This window comes from Halichoerus grypus, chromosome 6 (genome assembly GCF_964656455.1).
Source record: "Halichoerus grypus chromosome 6, mHalGry1.hap1.1, whole genome shotgun sequence".
In the NCBI taxonomy this organism is placed as follows: domain Eukaryota; kingdom Metazoa; phylum Chordata; class Mammalia; order Carnivora; family Phocidae; genus Halichoerus; species Halichoerus grypus.
This window is the reverse complement of record NC_135717.1, coordinates 116991805-117010129: the sequence shown is the minus strand read 5'-3', so window position 1 is coordinate 117010129 and position 18325 is coordinate 116991805. Positions and strand designations below refer to the sequence as shown.

The 18325-nt window shown below is 38.7% G+C and overlaps 1 protein-coding gene across 2 annotated transcripts in view; it reads right to left on the bottom strand.

Moving 5' to 3' along the window:
* Positions 1-18325, bottom strand: part of DIP2B (disco interacting protein 2 homolog B) — a 222341-nt gene that overhangs the window by 56833 nt on the left and 147183 nt on the right. The window contains exons 5-12 of one of the 2 annotated variants that reach the window (XM_036098925.2): positions 15014-15226; positions 11586-11741; positions 10994-11116; positions 7282-7479; positions 4654-4745; positions 2852-2962; positions 1401-1524; positions 674-783 (exon numbers count right to left, since the gene is read on the bottom strand). In XM_036098925.2, the coding sequence (XP_035954818.1) occupies positions 674-783; positions 1401-1524; positions 2852-2962; positions 4654-4745; positions 7282-7479; positions 10994-11116; positions 11586-11741; positions 15014-15226 (1127 nt within the window). The remainder of the gene's footprint in view (positions 1-673; positions 784-1400; positions 1525-2851; positions 2963-4653; positions 4746-7281; positions 7480-10993; positions 11117-11585; positions 11742-15013; positions 15227-18325) is intronic. The other variant, XM_036098926.2, reaches the window with a different exon arrangement.

Below are 18325 nucleotides of genomic sequence, written 5' to 3'. Positions count from 1 at the left end.
GTCATTTTTGAGTCATGTGGACTTTGGTTGGTTACTTGAGTTCACTTAAGCCTTAGTCTCTTCACCTATAAAGCAGGTTTGGTAAGAGGCCCAACCTCATCGGGTTCTTGCGGGGACTGCCTAAGATCACGCATTTGAAGCCGCTCTTAGTCTGGTGCCTGCTGCGCAGGAGGACTTCATCCCTCAAACTGAATGTTTCGATCACTCAAGGTCCTACACTGACCTTCAATACCAAACCCTCTAGCCATGTGTTTCTTCTTGCTCTTTATCTTTCATCTGTTAAGTTTGTTCTTCTCAAGCACAGCTCTTTTCCTTCCTTGTTTCTCCGTTCTTTTGCTTCCCACTCCCATACCTCCCCAAAAGCGGCAGAGGAATATCTCTGTCATTATATCATTTCTTAAACCTTTGTACATCTCTAGGTCTTGTGTAACTTTCTTCCATGACGAGGATCAATTTTTTTTTTGTGGGGGGTGCTGTCTTTCTCTTGAATGTGTATTTACGTTAAAAACAATGAGAAGGTCCAATACAAGCATTTTACAAGCCAAAAGATGGAACTCCAACAAACCAGGAGGCTTTTCTAAAATTAAAACTGCAAAAGGTTAGTTTTAAATTTTATAAGATGGCAACTGAAGCCACACGAAGCCAGAATGTATGTTCTAGTCTCAGGACTTACCTCAATGTACGCTGGTTCTGTACCAGCAGGTGAGATGTGGGGCTGCCAGTCTTTAGGTGGCTTTGAAAGGTACTTGGAATCTGTTACAACCCATTTGAGCCGGGGCCAACCTAAATCAAACCCAAAATAAAAATTGAATTGCCTAAGCCATAAGGGAAGGAGTTCACATTGAATTGGTCGTTTTAGTATCAAGAGACCAAATCAAGGTCATTGTAAAATCAGTAAAAGACTGCATTTTTTATTAGTTTTTAGTGATAAATCACCAGACAATTATACCTTCTTTCAAAAGTACAATCGTTCCACATGCTAATTTCAGGCCTTGACATTACCTCAACAATTGGGAGGTCCGTTTGGCAGTGGAAGTCCACTGAGGTTAGTGGTCTATCCTCTGTCTCTACATGTAGCATTTAGCTTTAGTGAACAGAGTGGTAGCTTTTTCCAACCATCAGCATAAAGGTTAAGGGTGTGGGCTGTGGAATCAGACAGATTTGGGTTCAAATCGCTGCTCTGCCATTTATTAGCTGTGACTTTGGGCAAGTTACTTAACCTCTCTGTGTCTCAGTTTCCTCACCTGTAAAATGGGGATAATAATGGTACCTACTTCATAAGAATGTGAGAATTAAATAAGAAAATAGATGTTAAGTACTTAGCTATTATTAAATTAAAATACTTATTAAAGTATAAGTTTTAACTTTTAATTGATAATTCAAGTATAAATATTACTAACCTTTAAACTGTACAATTTCTCCATTCTGGGTTTTTGGCAGCCCCTTTAGACAAACTTCACTGGTAAGAGCTAAGGCAATACCACAGCTTCCTAGCAAGAAGCCAATCTGCTGCCCTCCAGCATCCTGTGGAGAGAAGATAATGAGCACGGTGGGGAGTGAACGTGAGCACACCCGTGCCCCAAACCTAACACTGAGCAATGCTCTGGCACTTGTGTGATAACATTCACGGGACCCCACTGACACCTGGCAATTGTCAAACTCCAATGACAATATGTTCTTCCAAATAACTTCTACAATACAGTGACTTCCTGAGTACAAATCAAGTATTTTATTAATCTGACATTGCTAATGGTGAATTCTACCAGCCAATGTGACCATTTTATTCAAAAGTCAGCAATGTTCCTCTTTTAAATTAATTTCAGGCCAGTGAAATAGATGTGACGTGAACCTGGTTAAGTTGTCTTGACCTAGCCACATCCCCAAATTCAAAAGCAAAACAACCCAGGTCAGAATAAAATAATGTAAATGGACACCAAATGTCCAAATTTACAATGAAAGCAAATGGATGGTTATACCTAAATCCACATACTCCTTATTATTCTATTTTAAAGGAGGTAAGATTTAAGCCTTATGACAACAGCAGAGAAAACAACGGGAAGAGATAGTCTAAGGTAGTTCCATTAAAATATCACCTTGAAAGTATTATTATGAAACCACACAAACACAGCCAACTTAATAATTTAAGAACAACCCTATGATTTCCTGACTAATCTAAAGACGCTATATCCCATCAACCAGTTTCAGGGATGTTACCAATTTGTTTTTTACTCCTTTCACAAAATAACTGTTCTTATAAATCCACAGTCTCTATCATATTTGTCTTTATCATGATCCCTCAATAAACTGTAGGAGAAAATCAGGGTCAAACAGCTCATGGAGAAATCTTTCGGTTAAACTTAAAAAAATTTGCTACATATGCTGCATGGGCTGATGTGTCATTAAAGTAAAATCTTATTCCCCAGAGTAGTAATATGCATCACTGTATCATCCTTCAACTTAAAGGAAATCCTGGGTTGTATGATACAATTAAAGGAAATCCCTTCACAAAAAGGTCTCACTTATTATAAATGTGGATTATCTATAGTCTCAAGGAAGTAATAGGGATCCTCTTTATAAATGGTAATTGTTGAAAAGTAAGGTATGCCCCCATGATTTTTAAATTTTATCTATAAAAATTCTAACTTAGTTGAAACAATATTATTTTCCTGAAATTTATAAACAATAATAACTATTATTTGTCTACAACTCTCATGTTTTTAGAAAGTGAAGCTGAATACTTAAGAAAACGGTTAGGCTGTTTCTAATGTCATGATGGAGTCAATCGATCCAAGATCCAAGAAGCCCACCATGTCACATCAGGCTACATTCCTCTTAAATTTAGCAATGTTACCTTTCTGGTAAGAGGTACCTCTATAGGCACTGGAATCACTTCTGCCAGGAGACATCCATAAAAAGCCACCATAAACATGACTGGATCATTGTTGGGGTAAACCAGGGCTACCTAAAATGCATAATGACATTCAATAACAGAGGAATGAAACCAGACTAATACTTTCAATGTCATTGTCTAAGATAAACATTTATATATAACGTGTCTCATGAACACAATCAAACTAATAGCCTAAAGAAAATTAAGTTATTGAGAAAGATGCACAAGTCTAAAAAAGATTTCTATCATTCCCGTGATTATACTAGACATGTTTTGGAAACTATAATGCAATTCATCATCATCATCATAAGAAAAATTTTTCACTGAATTCTACTGGTGATTGAGCAGTTAACAACTCACCTTAAGTAGTAAGTTAATTACTTGTGAAACCTAAGGCAATTTACTTTAGTGCATGACTAAAGCAATAAAATAAATGTAATGGGTCTCTCTAGATAAGCCAGCATATTAGAGAATAAGCCTTACAACTCTCAGAGAACTCACAGGAGTTGACTGACTCGATTGCCATTATAGGGCCAACTCAAGGTTTCTTATTCTTTAATGAGTTCATTGCATTAGTCCTCACTCACTTAGCCAACAATGCAAGTACTCTAGCATTGAAGGCTTTGGTAATGGTCTAAGTAATACTGGCACAAGCCATTATGGATAAAAAGTTAATTCATCTACAAAAGATAAACATTGAAACCTATGTTCAAACTGTTCAAAACTGTGATCTCACCTGTAATGCATCATAGGGATAACTGACCCTTCCTAATTTACTGAAGGAATGTAAAACCATTATCATTGTGGAGCTTGTTACTTGGCTCAGATGTTTATAGAGTGACATGTTAAACTTAATTATGTCACCAGACTCTTGTTTCCCCTTCTTTTACTTTCAAATTCTCTTAACTCACTCCCAAGATAAATTCAATCCTCAAGTTGCTAATCCTTTCTAGAGTTCTAAAAAATGTTAATTCCACAAAACATTTAAGACAACCCATTTCCTTCCTGCACACAAGTGTCTATGGTGCTAGGAAGACACAAAAATTACCTTCTTAGGGTTCAGTGAAGACCAGGAAACCCTCATGTGTCACAGTTATAAGTGGAAGTCACCCTCTAGGTGCCCTTTGCCACAGTGCAAAAGTATTTTTAAAAGGCTAGTTCAGGAGGTTCTATATCATGAGCCTACTAAAAAGAAGTCTGTTGTGTAGTTGATGCTTCATTCTACAAATACCAAATAAAAAGTAACATTTGACGATAAGTCATCATATTTAGAAAGTCATTGATAGGAAAAAAACTCTGCAAAAAGCTAGAAAAAAATTTTGTTTAATGTCACCTTCAATTAAAGAAGAAATTAAATGATGTCATTTTGTTTCTTCTTAGAATATGGCTCACCCTCTCTTTCCACATAAAACCACAGAAAATGTTTTGAAAAATTTTTATGGGTAATTTGTAATGAAAAAAAATCAGAGTAAACTTTATTGCTATTTTTGTTCTCTGATTATTGAAATATTTATTTCCAGAAAGAGTTAGGTTCCTCTTTCTTTGTATTAGCACAAGAATTTACTGAGTAGCAGCTACTGAAAGGGACATGTGAATTTCCTTCAATCTATGAATATAAGAACTATAACCTGGCATTGAGCAAACCATTTTCATTTTCTAAGAATAAGAGTTACATAAATTGTACTGTTGTGCATTAAAAATCCAGAATGTGCATATTAGAAAACAATGAAACATCACCTCCCTAGAACCAAAAAACCAATTACCCTGTCTCCAGGTTTTAATACAGGTTCATTTTTGGTCCCCAGTTTATTAAGCAGTGTGTAGGCCAACTTTAAACTTCTGCTCCACAACTTTCCTGGAAAAAGAAAAGAATCATATAGAAAAACACAGGCCTACCTCAGCGAGGGGGGCATTCAGTTCATTAGCACATTTAGTAAGACAGTGGCCCTTCCAAATGTCTCATTAGACAAGCATCACCCCCAACACGCAAAGCCCCTCCCCCACAAAAAATGCTTTATATTCACTTGAGTTTACAGAAGCCAGTCCTGTTTCCAAACAAAAAGAAAGCTTTATCAGATGCTCATTCTGGTAATAGATAGTATTTCAAATTCTTTTGTGAAGTAATCTGAATATCTTTAGAAATAATTTGATGTTAGCTGATCACATTTAAAGGGAGGACAACAATTTTTATAACAGGGCTGAAAATCAGAAGACTACTTCTGCTCTAAGCTTCTTCTGAAGAACTACTTACATATATGGTATTAGATACTTGAGGTTAACTGCAAAGCAGAAGTATGACTCAAATGATTAAGCATTCCATGGCACTGTATTTCAGTGAAAACAGACAATATGGAAATTAGGTGAAACATGTGGATATATTCATAGGTGTTAAATAAACATGTAAAGATTTAGTCAGCTAACTGCTTTAACGGTTACATGGATGAAATTAACATATAGCTTCTGAAATGAATGCTAAAAACCACTTTTTGGGGAAAAAAAAGTTGATCTTCCCCTCTTTCTTCCCCCTCCCTCCAAACACCCTTAGAAATTCTTATCTTAGATTATGCAGAAAATGAAAAAGAAATCATGTCATTCTGAATAGGTATGTTAGTTTTACATATAACTCATTCAGAGGGGCAGTTAGGGTTTTAAACTCACGTCTGTCAGATTCTTTAAATAAAAACTACTTTCTTCCGAAAATTACTCAGTATCTAGGTTTATGGACATGTGCTTCACTTCTTTTTTTTAAGATTTTATTTATTTGCCAGAGAGAGAGAGAATGCATGAGAGAGAGCACAAGCAGGGGGAGCGGCAGGCAGAAGGAGAAGCAGGCTTTCTGCTGAGCAAGGATCCCAAAGTGGAACTCGATGGGATCATGACCTGAGCCGAAGGCAGACACTTAACCGACTGAGCCACCCAGGCGTCCCTGAGCTTCACTTCTGAAGGGAAAAAGGAACCTGATGTTTGAATAAACTAGTACAAAATCTCACAGCCCAGGTTGAATCCATTCTTCTTCTTGTTGAAAATTGAAAAATAGGGGCACCTGGGTGGCTCAGTTGGTTAAGTGTCTATCTTTGGCTCAGGTCATGGTCTCAGGGTCCTGGGCTCCCTGCTCAGCGGGGAGTCTGCTTCTCCTCTCCCTGTGCCTCTACCCCTCCCGCCCCCACCCCCGCTTGAGCTCTCTCTCTCAAATAAATAAAATCTTTTAAAAAAAATCTAAAAGGGGCGCCTGGGTGGCTCAGTCGTTAAGTGTCTGCCTTTGGCCCAGGTCATGGTCCCAGGGTCCTGGGATCGAGCCCCGCATCGGGCTCCCTGCTCTGCGGGAAGCCTGCTTCTCCCTCTCCCACTCCCCCTGCTTGTGTTCCCTCTCTGGCTGTCTATCTCTCTGTCAAATAAATAAAATCTTTAAAAAAAAAAAAAAAATCCAAAAATTGAAAAATAAAATTATTTTAGAGGAATTTTTAAAAGAAAAATAAGTTACTTTGAAAAGCTATTTAAAAAGGAAAAATCAAACTTTAGCTGGGGTGCAAAACTAAATGGAAAAGTACCAATTCTTTGGGGGTTTTTTGTTTTTTTAAAATTATTTATTTATTTATTTATTAGAGAGAGAGCGAGCACAAGCAGGGGGAGCAGCAGGCAGAGGGAGAAGCAGGTTCCCTGCCAAGCAAGGAGCTGGATGCAGGACTCAATTCTAGGACCCCGGGATCCCAACCTGAGCTGAAGGCAGATGCTTAAATGATTGAGCCACCCAGGCATCCCTAATTCTTTGTTCATTATAAAATTTTGTGCCTGTTCTAGCAAGAGGCAGAATGAAATGGCAAAGATCTAAAAAGTAATTGGTTTCAATTTTTAGATAAAACTATCAGATTTTTGGGGGCAACTGGGTGGCTCAGTCAGTTAAGCGTCTGCCTTCAGCTCAGGTCATGATCCCAGGGTCCTGGGATCAAGCCCCGGCGTTGTCGGGCCTGCTTCTCCCTCTCCTCCCAGCTTGTGCTCTCTCTCGCTATCTCTGTCTCTCTCTCAAATAGATAAATAAAATCTTTAAAAAAAAAAGCATTTCTTTAAACACAAAAACAAAAACTATCCTGCCATATATCCTGCCCAAACATCTTCTCCAAATCCCCTTCTAATATTAAATCATCAGTGGATCCAGAAAGCCTCTTTCTTCTTCCTGCTCTTTTAAATATTAGCTGCTTTGCAAATATCATTTAGCAAATGAAAATATTTGACAATAGCTTTACTTAGAACTCAGGATCCTATTAAAATAATTTAAAAGATCTGTTGAAACACAATGACCAGCAACCGCTAAGTATCAAGCTGAAAACACCACCCATGATAATATGAAGAACTATCAGGAGAAAAGGAAGGAGCTGGGACTCTTGCAAACTGACCGTATGTGAGCGTGTAAACTGGTTTCCCCGTCACGTCCAGGGCGGTCAGACAGGGGCATTTTGCTTGCGTGGTGCCCCAGCGCTGCAGGGCCGACTCAAGAGCAGGAGGCCAGTTACAGATGACTCCTAATGGCTCCCCCTTTACAGGGGTCATCTGCCGTCCTTCAGGCTTGGGCTGGTTGGGGTCTGGCTGAGGTACTGTACCAAAAAAAACCCCAGGGGTTATAAAAATATTATCTGAAATATATACAAATAGCAACTAACAAAACTTAGGTCTCTAATCGCAAATATATTTCCCTTTTCTCTTCATCTTTATTTGGTTTAAACTCACTCTGAAAAAAGAAATGATATCGCTAGAAATGGTAATCCACAAAATGGGCCTGAATTCACCTTCCCACATAATCATGAAATCATATTTAATATATTTTATGTAATTAACAAATCCTGACTCTAACAAAGCAAATCACTGAACGTACAGAAAAGCACAGAGCCTACATTCCTTTTTAGCAATTTTATAATGTGACTCAACTGGTTTTTAAATCCTTAAATCCTTCTAATCCAGAAGTGTCTGATGTTAGAGAGCCAGGTTGCACTTCACTGGCTTGTATTTAACGAAAAAGCACTGAACTGTGTGTCAGAAAACCCAAATTTACGTTAACATTTTACCAGTGTGACCTTAATCAACTTGAGTTACTTGAGCCTCATTTTTCCTCATCTGTAAAATGGGGATAGTAACACTTAGACAGGGTCATTATTACACTTGATCTTAGTCAAAAGGCAGAGACGGGATCACAGGGTCATTATTAAACTCAAACAGATAATGAGCATGGATGACAGTGTTCCATGTCTCCGTACCTTCGTACACATCTCATCTGGCCAACCCCTTGGCTCCTGGTATACTTGTACTCATCTTTGTCAGGATGCAGCTCAAATAGCACATTCCCTGGGAAGCCGTCCCCAGTCATTCCTTCCTTAGTGCTCCCCCACTGTATGGTAGTCTACCCTTAATTAAAGCACTGAGGATCCTCAAAGAATTACTGTGTAAGCTTTTCTCCCCCTAAGCCTGACACCTTCTTTAAAGAAGGCCTGGTTCTTTGTCTTCTTATTGCCTATGGTGCCTAATACATAATGGTAGCTCAACTGATGTTAATTAAATTGAACTGAATTTGGGGGAACGGAAGTGCTAGGTCATTCCAGAAATTGGAGGTGAATAGTATTTCATATTTTTTCATATAAATAAAAGTCTTCTTAATTTTTCTACAATGAACAAATATTATTCAAATAATAAAAAGCAAAAAAATTCTATTTTCATAGCAGCAAAGATAATTTATACATGGAACAAAGTCATTTACTGAGTGCCAATGATATGCACAGGATGTAATAAACACTGAGGAAATAAATGCTGTACATATCATTCTTTGAACAAACATTTATTGTTTCTAATAAGTGCTAGGTGCAAGGAACACCGAGTCTGCGCCCTCATAAGGTATCTGGAGTGCAATGGGGACACACACACATACACAGAACTAAGTAGAGAAACATGAACAATGCATGACAGAAACATTACAGGGATGGAAGAAGAAGGCCACATCACCTAGCTTAGAGGACGGAGTCCCCCATGTGAGCTGAGCCTTAGAGGAAGGGTAGGAATTAGCCAGGTGAGTGGGAGATGAGAGAAGAGGCATAGAAAGGAAAAGAGGGCGCCTGGGTGGCTCAGTTGGTTAAGCGACTGCCTTCGGCTCAGGTCATGATCCTGGAGTCCCGGGATCGAGTCCCGCATCGGGCTCCCTGCTGAGCAGGGAGTCTGCTTCTCCCTCTCCCGCTCCCCCCTCTTGTGCTCTCTCTCTCTCTCTCACTCTCTCTCTCAAATAAATAAATAAAATCTTTAAATAAATAAATAAATAAATAAATAAAAAAAAGAAAGGAAAAGAAACAGAATAAGCAGCAAGTATTAGATGGGCAAATGAAATATGAAATAACTTTTATTTTATAGCTCAACTTAATGACAGACTTGGGAAATTTACTTAAAATGTCTTGATTCTTTTTTCTACTAACATAAAACTAATGAAATAGTTTCACTTTCCAATTCACTGCCCTAGGTATATAACGTTTCAGCTGCCCTTCTGCTTCATATATTCCCAGACTCTAAACCACCATATTCATTAAAAAATAAATATGTGTGATTCTAAATAGTTTTGTTTTTATGGACAGACTGTATATATGGTAGGCATAGTCTTCTGGTCATAAAAGTGTGTACGTTATTGCCACCCACTAGGCCTCAATGCAGACCCTGGGGGACACTCTTTCAAAGGCTTCCAAAGACATGTGGATACTTTACTTTTCCAAAGATAATCATTATTTAAATAAGCAACTGTTGCCTATTTATAATTAGTGGAAAGCTGTTAGTCCTATTCTGCCAATGAAAATTGTTCAAGTATGATTCCTATTAAACCTTGACCTTCATTTGCCTGGTTAATACACAGTGCTAGAAATACTGGGGAGGCTATTACTGGTATGAGCATCTTGAATATCAGGGTATGTAGGAAGATGTCCATAGTTCAGTGAGTTTAGTGACTCCTAAAGAAACATAAAGTCATCTTAACCTCATATGTCAGGTTGCCTGTTGCTTCTGGCTGCATAAAGTAGGCTAAGACCAGATCTAGTCTATTAACATGCCTAGTTCCATTAACACGTCCAAAGTGATGAAAGCCTACTATATTAGTCTCAGAATGTGAAAATGAACTACAAAGCTACCAAGGCTCAGTTCTGTTGACAAAACCTTTTGTTAGGTAGATCTGTTCATCATCCAGCTTCAATAATTATCAAACGGCCACTTTCATTTCATCTATACTCCTACTCATTCAACTCCCAATTCTTTCTATTAAATCCTAAACATCACATGATTTCATCCATAAATATCTGTTAAATTATTAAATAAAGAAATCACTATTACCACTTGCTCTACGAAGCTCTCCCTAACCACACAGATGGGACTGATTTCTGCCCTTCTCCCAGCTGTTGTATTAGTCGATACATACTTACTGGCTAAACTATGCTTTCACGTGTATATATTTTAGTACATCTAATGTGTAAACAATATGAAGGAGTGGCTCTATTTTCATAAATCTTTGAACTCTTCACCATTTACCACAGTGTCCTGTAAAAAGCAGACATACGTGTTGACTGACTGATTTAACAAAAGGATTATGTTGTATCAAAAAAGACTGGGCAAATTTTTTTTTTTTTTTTCCCTGTAAGGAGAGACTTTATTTGAAAGGATTAAGGCAGGGATGGAAGGAGGGGAAAGACTGTTACAATAGGGAGAACTCTCTGACAATAAGATCTGCAAGTGTCTCCGACTGGGCAAATTTTTGAGGTCAAATTTGACATGTGTATTCTAGAATAATGCAAAATGTAAATAATTTAAAAAATTTTATATTTGGGAAAGTTCCTAATTTCAAAGAGCATATTTTACAAGGATAGCTCTATGCTCCATAGTTATCTCTTTGCCTTTCTCTCCCCTTCCTCCCTCTTTATTTTGCACCTGAGATCTGAAATACAAATGATCCTTAGGGAAAGAAGAACAGAGAACTACGAATTCTTTCAACAAAAATGCTGCCTCGTTCACCTTTAAATCCTACGGTACCTGACATGTAGTAATTGCCTAAGATATGTTTGTTGAAGGTATATATGTCTTCAGTATTATTACTACTACCTTCCACAATTTCTTCAGAGTCATCCACGAAAAATTCTTTTAAGGGAGGTCTTTTGGGTCGTTTCAGAGTGTTGAGAAGCTGCTGGATTTTGGTGGATACTCTGCTACTGACAGGAACACCTAGAAGGGAAAAAACAGTAAGTTAAAATTCATTGATTTTAGGGCTATCTCAGCTTCTCAATCCTCTTAGGAGTTTTTATTTCTAATGACATTTGGCTTTTGCTCAGTCTTACTCTAATTCAACTGGGCCAGAAATGTACAAATATGTACATAACAAGTTTTATGACAACACAGAACAAATATGGTGCTATTATTAACACCCTGCTTCCAGATTTCATCTAATCCTCTTTTTTACTTATAGCATTTTTTTTTTCCATACTCAGTTTTTTATTCAGAGCTATCTTTTGACAATGCAGACTGTCTGAACAAGTAACAGTGCTGCCACAGGGCAGGCTGGTGAAAAAGAGGGTGCTCCAGGGGACACGTGGGCAGTGGAGTTCTGCTCAACCACTCAGGCGCTGCTATTCACGATGTGAATTTTCCCAGTCTAACTAATATTCTCTATTTGGCTGCCCAAAAGAACTCCTACCATCAGCTGTATCCATAAGGCTGGACCTGCTGGATCCTTTGTGCATGCCTTTAACTATCCCCGAGGGGGGCAGATCAATATTTGCTGGGCGCATTGAGGAAGATGACGATGAAGAAGAGGTAGTTGTAGTAACATCAGGGGGAGCAGAGAAATTCTCTAAGAGGGGAGAAAACAAAATTTAGAATCATATTACATTAGCAATAAAAAAATTCTTTAAATTTTTGTTGTTTCTTAACAAGGAAAAAAATTACATAAACAGGGCATCAACTGTTATAAAATAACCTTTGAAATCAAATTCTACTAGGAAGATATAATGAGAGGGCAAGAGGTTAAGGAAGGGCATATCAAAATTATTATTTTTAAAAATTTGAATAGCCTTGGGGCGCCTGGGTGGCTCAGTCGTTAAGCGTCTGCCTTCGGCTCAGGTCATGATCCCAGGGTCCTGGGATCGAGCCCTGCATCGGACTCCCTGCTCGGCCAGGAGCCTGCTTCTCCCTCTCCCACTCCCCCTGCTTGTGTTCCCTCTCTAGCTGTCTCTCTCTCTCTCTGTCAAATAAATAAAAAAAAAAAAAAAAAAAAAAGATTAAAAAAAAAAAATTTGAATAGCCTTAAGTAAGAGCAAATCACACATTAAATATTCCTGAAAAACATTTCCTACACAGAAAGACTGGTAGAAATTCAATATTAATAATCATAATAGAATAAAAATTGTGAGTGACTTCAAAATGAAAACAAAGTGAGTATGGTCATAATGCTACTAATATTCTAGTCTCAAGCATTTCTTCATGTTTATGTTGGCTTATCTATGTTTCTTCTTCCACTGAAAATGGAAGGAGTGTCTTGGGAGTGGGGTCAGATTCCTCAGGTCTCCAGATGAAGAAAACCAGATAAAGCCCACTTCCAATTTTTATAAAATAATCCACAAGAACCTCGGATCTACTTGACACACAAGGTTCTTCCCTTGATTGAAGCATGATTAAATAATGTTATTGTACTCTGCTTCATGTAGGGATTCTTTTTTTTTTTTTTTTTTTTTTTTTTTTTTTTAAAGATTTATTTATTTATTTGAGATAGCGAGAATGAGAGAGAGAGAGAGTACATGAGAGGGGGGAGGGTTAGAGGGAGAAGCAGGCTCCTCGCCGAGCAGGGAGCCCGATGCGGGACTCGATCCAGGGACTCCAGGATCATGACCTGAGCCGAAGGCAGTCGCTTAACCAACTGAGCCACCCAGGCGCCCTCATGTAGGGATTCTTAATACTGAGAAACTGAATGACATAAGTTGGAGGAGAGCCATTCAACAGGGATGTGTTACAAAAAACTTAGAAAAACATCTGGAGAAGGAAATGAAAATTAGAGGAAGTAAAATATATGATTCACAAGAATAACAACAAGCCACTCAAAACTATAAAAAAGACAAAAAGCATAATATAAACAATTTCTAAAATAAGTTTGGGAGTAAGGTCTCTATGCCCTAAAAGTCTGCTCTTACTAGTTCAATAGTTTTTAAAGTTCTAAATCTACTAGCACAAGTATACTACAGTATACCTTTCTGTAGGATAATGAAGTAACAAAGCATTAAGAATAGGCACTTTTGTTTGACCCAGCAATTCCACTTACTTGGAATATATCTTAAAGAAATAATCAGACAAACGCACCAAGTTGTGTGTTCAAGGATGTTCCTTCCAGCAGTTTTTACAATAACAAAAAATTGGATACTAGCTAAATGTCCAAAACAGGGGAATGGCTAAATAAGCCAAAGCATAACCATTTAATGGCATACTTTGAAACCATAAAAATATAGTATAATTCTATATTAATGATCTGAAAGATGTTTGTGATACACTGCTAAGAAGAGCAAGTTATGAACACTATGTTTAGTACAATTACATTTTTGTAAAAAGGACCAAAACCCTACATATTCATATGCAAAAAAAATCTAGGAAGAGACACATTAAAGTGTTATCCATGGGAAATGGCTTTATAGATTATCTTTATTTGTACCTTCAAATTTTTCTACTGGGAAGATGAATTGCTTCTGTTAGAGCAAACATCCAAAAGGCAATATGTTAGATAAAACAGTTTCTCTGAGTACCTGAACAAAAAACTTCATAGACTAGCAGAAGCAAGAGAAAAAATATAAGGTCAGATGAAATCATCTTGTTAAAAAAATCCAGACAGAGTTAACTGGGGATTAGGTCTGCCTTCTGCTCAGGTCATGATCCCAGGGTCCTAGGATGGAGCCCCACATCAGGCTCCCTGCTCAGCGGGAAGCCTGCTTCTCCCTCTCCCACTCCCCCTGCTTGTGTTCCCTCTCTCGCTGTGTCTCTCTCTGTCAAATAAATAAAGTATTAAAAAAAAGGACAATATTTTTAATAACTGAAATTGCTCTCTTTTAGACAAATGTGGAAATAAAACCTGACCCAACCATGGCTCTGCTGCTTGTCCTTCCAAACAGAAGAGGTGGTGAGCGTGCTCATCTGTAGCTACTTTAAGAGGTTCAGTGAATTACAGGGCAGAGCCAAGAGTGCAAGACAAGGCACCAGCTGTTGGCACTTAGCTTTTTAATGTGGGCAATCATACCCTCCAGGTAGCTATGTTCTTCACTCATTACGGGCTTGAATTACAAATTTTCTAAGTTTTTCTTTTCAGAAATCAATTAATAGATTAAAGATATATATATGTAAGGTAATAGAGAAAGGTCACTGATACGAAAACTAAGACACCACAGACACATGATGTTCAAAACACATTACTTAGTGCAATATGTACCAACCAATTTAGCAGCAGAGATCTGAGCTGTATCTTTACCTGCAGATGTCACAAACTCTTAAAAAAACACACACAGAAACGTAAAGCAGAGCCAAGCAAAAGCTACAATCCATACAGGCGCATCGGCAGCAGGCAGCAGCTCACAGAGCACCAACATCCTCAGCCTGCACGCCCCAGGTGTAGCAATAACACAGCAGCAAGGACAATAAATCCAGTCTTTATGCTAAAGACAAAGGGCTTCACTGATACTGTCTTAGTGCAGAATTTGTTCAGGTTTTATGGGTTTTTGTTTGAGAAAACACAGATAACAATCCTGGGAAAATCTAAGATGTTACATAGTTTAACACCTTTTAATACGTGGAATATTCTCTAACAGGGATAAACCCACATTAAGACTGGTGTTATATCTTGCAGCTTGAGTATTGCTTATGGAAATAGCTATGGCTTCAGGTGGGCAATGCTATGCACCAATAATGCAGATGATGCCTATCATTCCAAATGTATTTCAGGTGTTTCCTTCTTTGCCCCATTAACTGTTATGTTTGTTCTGATTTTCTTAGGCCACTCTGAAAAACCTAATACAAATCATAAACTATTTCCTGGATGCTGGGAGCCAAATGGAACATAATTTGAGCTTCTTGGGTAGATCCAGCTCCTACCTATTCGAGTATTGGCAAATACATCAGCTAGAGACCCACTGGTTCCTTTGACCTCTCCATGGGACAGCGTAGAAGATGCGGATGAAGAAGTGGACGATCCCTGAATTGAACGGTTGATCCAGGACTCAGCATTCTGTAAGCTTTGTTGCAAGGCAGCAGAGAGCGCAGCTTGGCGTCTCAGAGAGCCCTCATCCTCAGAGGCCGAAGACGTGTCTGTGTGGAATTAGAAAAAAAGAAGTTCTCGATCCTGCCTAGAACAGAGACCTTTCAGTTCTTGCTCATTGATCACACATTCAATTTTGACACCAGCAAAATATTTGCACTTTTTTTTTTTTAGAGAGACAGAGAGATTTGGGGGGGATGGGGGGAGAGGGAGAGAGAGAATCCTAAGGAGGCTCCAAGCCCAGCATGGAGCCCAATGCAGGGCTTGATATCACAACCCTGAGATCATGATCTGAGCCAAAATCAAGAGTGGGATGCTTAACCAACTGAGCCACCCAGGCGCCTCTATTCACATTCTTAAGGTAGATTAGTATGTAAAGTTTCTCAAGAATCTCAAGGAAAGGTCTATGGACAAAACCTGCAAAAATAAAACAGCCTAAATCTGTAAGTAATTTTAAGTTCTTAAAAAATCCCTTTTAGAATATTTAAACTTCATTCACTGCTTCTCTGTTCTGAACTTAACCAGGATCTAAATTCTTCTGGCTTATCTACTTATATTCAAGTAATACTGAAGTGCTTATATATCTTCCTCAACCTCTTAATTAGAGAACCTTGTGATAGGTTGCTACACTGATTCTGACAAGTACTTATTAATTAGTGTCTACTCAAAAGGAAATGATCTTGATAGGGTGATATAAAAACTTACTTTTGTTAACAACAACTTAAGTGTCTAACAGTGAGTTAGCTGCTGGGGAACTAGAAATGGAGTTAGAAACAGTGCTTAGCCTGGAGGCATTCATGGTTTTAGAGGAAAAGTGGTCACTCAGCACACGTAAGCTTTTCAAACATGACAGCAGACAACCCTGATCTGTATGGCTCTCCTTAATTCTCAGAGAAGAACTGTGAGAAATTTACTGATGCCTGTATTTGGCCTGGCTCTGACTTCAGGAAAATAAGGCCTAAATTAGAAAACCATGTTGAGAAAAATAAAAAAGGAAAAGTTCAACCAAATATAGGATAGCCGAGGGAAGCAGAAGTCAGGAATTTATTTCCAGGCTCTCAGCTTAGAGGCATACAAGTTAAAGGGGCATTTGGTCTGATCTGAAACAAATCCTTCGACATGATTTAGGGGGTTATAATTAACGGCCTGTGGACTGAATTTCATTCAATTTTTAAAAAAATTAAACACTCTGTGGTTAGTCCTGCTGAACACTCTAACTCAGGGGAAACTGTAGGTATGCGTTCTGCTTTGGTTCAAAAAGCCAGAGAGAGGGCTGCCTGGCTGGCTCACGTAGGGCATGCAACTCTCGATCTCAGGGTTGTAAGTTCAAACCCTATGTTGGGTATAGAGATTACTTAAAAATAAAATAATTAAAAAAACAAAAACACAAAGAGCCAAAGAGATAACAGGGCTAGAATGCTGCTAGCACTCCACAATGGAAATTTGAACCACAAAAGACTAATTTAACCTAGAAGCCAAATTTTGCAGGTCCAGAGCAAGCAAGGAAGTTAAAATAATGACTATATCCTGGCTTCGTGCTCTGAACCACTTCCAACTTATTATCTCATATTGAAGGAGATATGAGGCCCAAGACTAATTATTTTTACAATCTACTACATAACTACAATACGTGCTGGAAACTATGTCAGGTTCTGGGGATTCTGAGATGTATATGTTCTTATGAGACAGTGCCCTAAAAAAGGCTTATGGTCCAGTACAGGAGACACAATCCCACGGACTATCTCACAAGAATACAAAGGATGCTAAGAAACAGGGTAAGCAAAGGGTTTCACAAGAGGGGCACCAATCTTAGTCAAGGATTTCAAGAACTTCTATGTAAATGGAGTAAAGACTTTGAGGTGTAAGGGGCAAAAGATGAGGCTGGAAAGGTAAACAGTGGTCAGACCCCAAAGGATACATCGATGAGGTTCTTTAAAGGGGAAAGAGATCTATAATGCAAAAGGAGAGTGACTTAAGGAAAATATAGAGAAAGAAAAATAACAGCATCTGTAGCTTTTTATTCAAGCAAAGAGGTTTGTATCATTCCCAAAAAATATTCCAACATTTTAACGGTATACCTTGGAGGGCAGAGATTTCTGTCTTTATAAACATGCTAAAGAAAAGATGACTGGGCGGGTGGCATGGGACAGGTGAATCTGACCCTAAGAACAAAGTACTTTCAGGGTCATACATCTCGGGATCCCACAAACTCCACTGGATTTACAGGCTGTCCTTACTGGATCATTTATTTTAAACTGTGTTAAGTCTAAAATCAGAATAACCCAATTTTCAGGAGATAGTAAAACCAGTATTTTCATGATTAGGTTTATGGAAAATTGGCTTCACTATGTTTCTATATTGGATCAATTATGTAATTAGGTGTATTGTTTCAATTCAATTACCTTGTTTGCCTGCCAGTCCTCCTGAGTGTTTAGTGACTACAACTGTGGGCTGGAAAAAACATGGCTTTGGTGTCTGTCTTCCATTTGAACTCTGGGGTCTGCCCCTCACAAGCTATGTGACTTGGGGATAAAATTATCCATCTGAGAAGGTTTGCTCGTTCATCCCTTCAACAAATACCACGAAGCGCTACACTAGTTGGCAGGAATAAAATGGTGAACAAGGAAGATACGTCCCTATTCTAATAGGACTTAGAGTCTTACACAGTGCAGGCACCCAAGGAAGTGAGCCCTAAACCCAGGCAGCCCAGAAAGGTAAGTAGCTATTGGTTCTGAGGGCCACTGGGGGGCGGGGGAGCAAAGAGTCAGGGAGAGGGAACAGCATGCGAGGATGCTGGGAGGGGACAGAAAAGGCACACTGGAAGATCTGAAAGCAATAGGACTAGCTCAAGCACAGGATGCTACACTGACGAAAGATGAGGCTGGACCAGTGGATAGTACTGGGCTGCTAAGGGTCTTTGTGCTAACTGCAACAGGAGACCACGGAATGAGACAACGTCCAGAAGGCACCCCCAGCAGTGCCAGCACATAGCAGGTGGCCAGTAAACTTAGTCCCCCTCCTCCCCCCCAAATAATCCACCCTACGTTAGCTCACCAGCACAAAACTGGCTGTGCAAAGCTTCCGGCGGATTGCCTACTAAGACCACACAGAACATTATATCTTTTAAGAAATAAAAATGAGCTCCCTTA